General features: G+C 34.5%; 1 protein-coding gene across 1 annotated transcript in view; it reads left to right on the forward strand.

Annotated features, from left to right (window-relative positions):
• The first annotated feature begins 449 nt into the window (after positions 1-449).
• The window catches only part of LOC133181639 (dynein axonemal assembly factor 4-like), an 8994-nt gene continuing 3636 nt past the window's right edge, over positions 450-5807 (forward strand). The window contains exons 1-7 of the mRNA XM_061316185.1: positions 450-706; positions 1027-1177; positions 1975-2108; positions 2230-2340; positions 2773-2854; positions 3049-3176; positions 5546-5646. Coding sequence (XP_061172169.1) covers positions 584-706; positions 1027-1177; positions 1975-2108; positions 2230-2340; positions 2773-2854; positions 3049-3176; positions 5546-5646 — 830 coding nt within the window. The 5' untranslated portion in view covers positions 450-583. The remainder of the gene's footprint in view (positions 707-1026; positions 1178-1974; positions 2109-2229; positions 2341-2772; positions 2855-3048; positions 3177-5545; positions 5647-5807) is intronic.

Below are 5807 nucleotides of genomic sequence, written 5' to 3' on the forward strand. Positions count from 1 at the left end.
TATTGGTAATCCCCATCTGCTATAATCATCATCATCTTCTTTAGTTAGTTTCTTTTCTTTTCTCTTAATATCGACATGTTGCTACTATCAATTTTGAATTTCTTCTTGTGTATATAATTCTTTACTTGTATGCCCTGAGGGGCCCCAAATTGGGATCAATAAATCTTATCTTATCCCAGTGAACTCGAAATATACCAAGTGGAACTAGTTAGTTGGTATATGATTAAATAATAATAATACTAAACAAACTTTCACACACTGCTAGAAAGCCCTTGTGCTGTTACTATTCTAACATTTATAACAAATTGATTCGTATTTATATAACAGTTAAATGGTTTTGATCCAAAAGTGTTTCCGTACTTTCTTAGCTGATTGTAGGAGTTAACTGCCCCTTTATTTATGTAGACAACGCTCAATAAATGGTACGTCAGTTTTCATTGGATAATTATCTTTTATCGAAGACGGCGATTAGTTGGTAAAACCAATATGGTGGACTCGTTCATTCTAGAAGTTCGAGTACCTCAAGCTTGTGCTTGTCGTGAATGTAAACAAACACACATTGTTAGAAATTGAAGTTATAAAGATGCCTTTAGCTGTAAGAGATTACACATGGGAAGAAACGGAGAAAATGGTTTTTCTTACTGTGCCATTAAAAGGGGTGAAGGGTAATAAAGTCGACATACTTTCATCAGAGGACTACATAAAGGTAACAAGCACTATATGTTGTGAGAATTTTTTTGCGTTCTCAAATTTACAAAGGATTGTTTATCTTTAAATTTTTAGTTGCTAGTGTAAGTGTCACATGCTCGTGTTTTTACAAAAGAAAGTTCCTCTGCTTTTTTTAATTTCACCATTACAAAGTTTAACTGTTATAAGAAATGGTTATAGAACTGTAAAGGTTAAGTGTAACAGCTGGCATTTACATGCATTTTCTTTTAAAAAGAATTCATTCACATTTTTGAAACTTTTTCAACTTCAAGTTATATATATATATTATTAAAACAAATTATAAATAATAAATTTCAGGTAAGCTACCCACCTTACTTCTTTGAATGTTTCCTACATGAGAGCGTTGATGATGTGTCCAGTACAGCACAGATCGGTAATGGAGCTGTTGTGTTCAAACTTCTGAAAAAAGAGCCCCAGCTATGGCATCAGTTACATCACGAAAAAACAGGTAACTACCTCTAAAGATAATGCTCCATGTTGATCTGTCAATGGTATATTTTACTAATTGGGTAATTATGTCATTGTGAACATTTTAACAGGTCCGGCACAATCTCTTGATTAAGCTATATAGCTTGATTTAGCTATATAGCTTTATTAAGCTATTCAGAATAGCTTGATTTAGCTATTTTATCACACTTTTTTCTCAAATGTGTTATTTTCCAAGTATGCACAAAAAGTCGCACCTTGGTGCAGTGATGATATTCAACCTTGAACTCTTATGAAAATAATGCATGTAAAAATCACTCATCAAATTGTGTCTCCTTAAGAGACTTTGTACTCAAAGTTCTAAAATTTTTGGGGCTATATAAAGTAATTGATACAGTTACTTCTTCAATGAAATTATAAAGGAGGCCAATTATGGTCAACAAAATAATTGATTGGTAATAATTCAGTACAATGAGAAGCAATCATACTTATCCATGCCTCAACGCACACAAGGTAGTGTACAGTTACCCAAACAATAGAAATTCATCTTTTGCTTAAAAGTATTCAAATGCTGCAATGTTAGAACTATCTTTGATTTGGGTTGTTGATTTGATAACGGGAACCCATATTACATATATGAATAGTCAAATACTTGCGACTTTTTGTCTATTTTGTACAAATAACATTTTTGTGAAAACCTGCATATAAATAGCTTTATCAAGCTATTTTGAATAGCTTAATAAAGCTATATAGCTATTTCAAGCTATATAGCTTAATCAAGAGATTGTGCTGGACCTGTTTAACCCCTCATATTGGTAGATGATAAAGATTTCAAAAGACAAATTAAAGATGATGCCATCAAACGAAACCAAGAGAGGGCAGAATTATCTGCCAAAGAAAAGGCTGAGAAAAAGCGCGAAAGTGAAAAATATGCCATGAATGAAATGATGAAGGTAAATAAGCATAAAGATGTGTCATTATTTTGTAGTTACTGAATTATTTGTTAAAATTTACTCTAATAGAGAATCAGTAGAGAATGACTCTGTGTTCCTTCTAAATGTTTTTCTGATATAGCTCGAACAAGAAGAGCGAGACAGAATTGCAAACATCAAAGAATCTGAAAAGAAAAAAGCCATGGAGGAACTTGAAATTTGGAAAGAGGAACAGAGCCAAGCTGCTGAACAGGTACACATGAAAATAAAATGTGCAGGAGAATATCAGTGTTCACAAGACCAAGATTATGTACTGAGTTCTTTCCTACAGGTCAGTAGACCCACATTATGTACAATAGTTCTTGCCTACAGGTCAATAGACCCACATTATGTACCATAGTTCTTGCCTACAGGTCAATAGACCCACATTATGTACCATAGTTCTTGCCTACAGGTCAATAGACCCACATTATGTACCATAGTTCTTGCCTACAGGTCAGTAGACCCACATTATGTACCATAGTTCTTTCCTACAGGTCAATTTGATAGACCAACATTATGTACTGTAGTTTTTGCCTACAGGTGGATAGATACTTGGGAAACTTATTGAGAAGGAGATTGTATGCAACTGAAATAAGATTATAAATTCTTATTACAAAAATACATGTGCTTTGATAATTTATAGGAGAAAAACAGAATCATGGAAGAGGAAAGAGCCAAAGAGGCTGCTCGTAAAGAAGAAATGAGGAAGGAAAAGAAAAGGAAAAGTGAGTGAACATTTGTAAAATATTTATACAAAATGTTTCTCCGATTCAATAATATCTTTATGTTTAAGTTTATGAGTGAATGATATAAATTATGTTTAAATGAATTGAATGTACATCTGTTAATATAGACATATTTGATAGAATAAGATTGGATCAATCTTACTATAAATGACTTAAAACTCCCTTTTCTGCAGGTAAAAGTATTTTTGAAGATGCAAGTAATGGAGTACCCACAAGAGATGTTGGTAAAATTGAGATTAAGTTCACACCCCGAGTATTCCCAACACCTGTCAGAGAATCTCAGACACACCTAGAGGAAGAGGTATGTCAAGTACTAATTAAAACTGAGTAACTGAAGGGATCGAAATTAACTTTTTTGACCACTAGCAAATTTTAGGTAGTGGAATTTTTTCTTACTAGCAATATTGAACTTTCACTAGCATATTTTTTCCTCACATAGTAATTAAATTAACATAAGAATTATTTGAATATTTTCATAGAAAACTTATTTACACCTTGTGAGTTAATTTAGGTGGTTTTATAGCTCAAACGGGGGGGGGGGGGGGGGGGGGGGGGGGGGGGGGGGGGAGTAGCAACTAACAATGAAAGAAAATAAAACAGTAATTTATCGTTGAAAAAGTCAGTCTTAAGGTCATTCTTTTTAAATTAAAGTTGAATTCTCTCTAGAAAAATTTAATCATATATAAATCAATAATTATGATTGAAAAAAAATGAGTTTAAAAATAAATTATCTTCCTTTTTTCTGGTCCATGCAATATCTCATTTAAATTGAAGCAGAGTCATTAAATACACAGGAAATATATTTTTTGAAAATCACATAACACTTTTCCTCTAGTTGATTAAGTGATCGTAAATATCTACATGTATTTACTATAAACAAGGAAATGGAGGAAATTCGGATTAGGAAAAAAAACCCGATCATTTTAAGAAGTAAATAAGCCAGATAGTACATGTACTGCAAAATGGATGAGATTATGGATATTTACGAACTATAGGAGAATGCTACCTGGATATTTTTCATTTGCTTGGGAATGTAATAGCAAAAAAGTGAATAAAAATACCTGTAGTGCTTTTCATGTATTACATGGGTAATTTTAATTAGGGCCCCACTCTGCCGCCACCCTATAGTGATCAGTCTATCCGTCCGTCCATCTGTCCGTCCGAGATCTCTTGTCCGGAGCATCTGGCTCATACTTCACCCATAGAGTGTATTTGGGGAAAGGGTGTGCAGTGACCTTGAACCATGTTTCTAGGTCAAAGGTTAAGGTCATAGCAGAATTATATGAAAAATCCTTGTCCAGAGCATATCTTCTCTCCTCTTGGTCCAATCTGGCTCATACTTCACTCACAGAGTGCCACTGGTCAATGGATGTGCAGTGACCTTGAACGAAGTTTCTAGTTTAAGGGTCAAGGTCAAAAATAGCCTCTCTTTTTAAATTCTTGTCAAGAGCATATCTTCTCTCTCCTTGGCCCAATCTGGCTCATACTTCACCCACAGAATGCCTTTGGGTAAAGGGTGTGCAGTGACCTTGAACCATGTTTCTAGGTCTAAGGTTAAGGTCATAGCAGAATTATATGAAAAATCCTTGTCCGGAGCATATCTTCTCTCCCCTTGGTCCAGTGTGGCTCATACTTCACTCACAGAGTGCCACTGGTCAATTGATGTGCAGTGACCTTGAAGGAAGTTTCTAGGTCAAGGTAAAAAATAGCCTCTCTGTTTAAAATCTTTGTTCGGTGCATAATTTCTTTCCCTCAAGTCCAGTCATCTTCAAACTTTACCAATTGACTTAGGGTACGGAACATTTGTGATTTTCCTTCCATATTTTGATAGAGGATATGCAAAAACTTTTCATAGAGGATATGCAACATTCACGATTTTTATGCCGTTTTTTGATAGAGGGTATTGAGCATTCATGATTTTCGTGTCATTTTTTATTATAACAAGGATGACATAGAAGCCCTTTGGACTCAAACAACACATCCCTTAATAGTACACAAATGTTCCTCTTCAAAATAACCCCTTTTCAGCTACCTTACATTTTCATGTTCGTTGCTGAAAGCGGGGCCCTTTGAGATGGCCACCATATCAATGAAATCTAGTTTCTACTAGCTCGAGGGGCTACCTCTGTGCATAAAATCACTAGCCCGACCCCAAAAATGGTAGCTCCGGGCATGAGGCAATGCTAATTGCACATCCCTGGAATAAACCGGAAAAAAAATCTGAAAAAAGTTCCTTTTTTTAACTCGCAAAAGTTAGCGACCAGAGGTCGCTTTTAACTCGCAATTTCTGTTTTTAATTTGCATTTAGCAAGTATTTCCTGTTAATTTCGACTTTGACCCCTGACTGACTGTACATAAACGGTCATAGATGACTCTACATAAACAGTCATGGATGACTCAATCTACATAAACAGTCACGGATGACTCTACTTAAACAAACACTTATCTCGTTCTGCTACTCAGTGTAATGTGTTTCTTTTTTTAAGCATATCAAAGATTCTCATTATCTTCTCAACTAAGTATTACACCAGGGAATATGCTTTGTTGCTTTCTGTAAATAAAGCTTGCAATTATTTTCACCATTCTCTATTCAACTGCAGGTATGATATCTAGTTTCAGCTGTGCAATGTTGTATGTCAGTTTATAATGCTAACTTTTATTTTCACATAGTGGTTGAAAAAACAAGCAGAGGCCAGAAAAATTACAGAAATTGAAGATGAGGATTTGACAGAGGAGGAGAAGGATCCTATATACCTCAGGGATAAAGGGGTGTATGTATAAAGTACATATATGTAAATAATATTTAGCTACATGTTCAAATCATGAGTTCTACCTGTAAAATTTACAAAGTATAAGTTGACATGACTAGATTCAAAGGAAGATACCTTAGATATAGTGCAAATTTAACAAGTTTGTTAAATAATCTTCACTA

The sequence above is a fragment of the Saccostrea echinata genome, unplaced genomic scaffold (genome assembly GCF_033153115.1).
Source record: "Saccostrea echinata isolate AGI-Se365-2 ecotype Australia unplaced genomic scaffold, CSIRO_AGI_Sech_v1 ptg000009l, whole genome shotgun sequence".
In the NCBI taxonomy this organism is placed as follows: domain Eukaryota; kingdom Metazoa; phylum Mollusca; class Bivalvia; order Ostreida; family Ostreidae; genus Saccostrea; species Saccostrea echinata.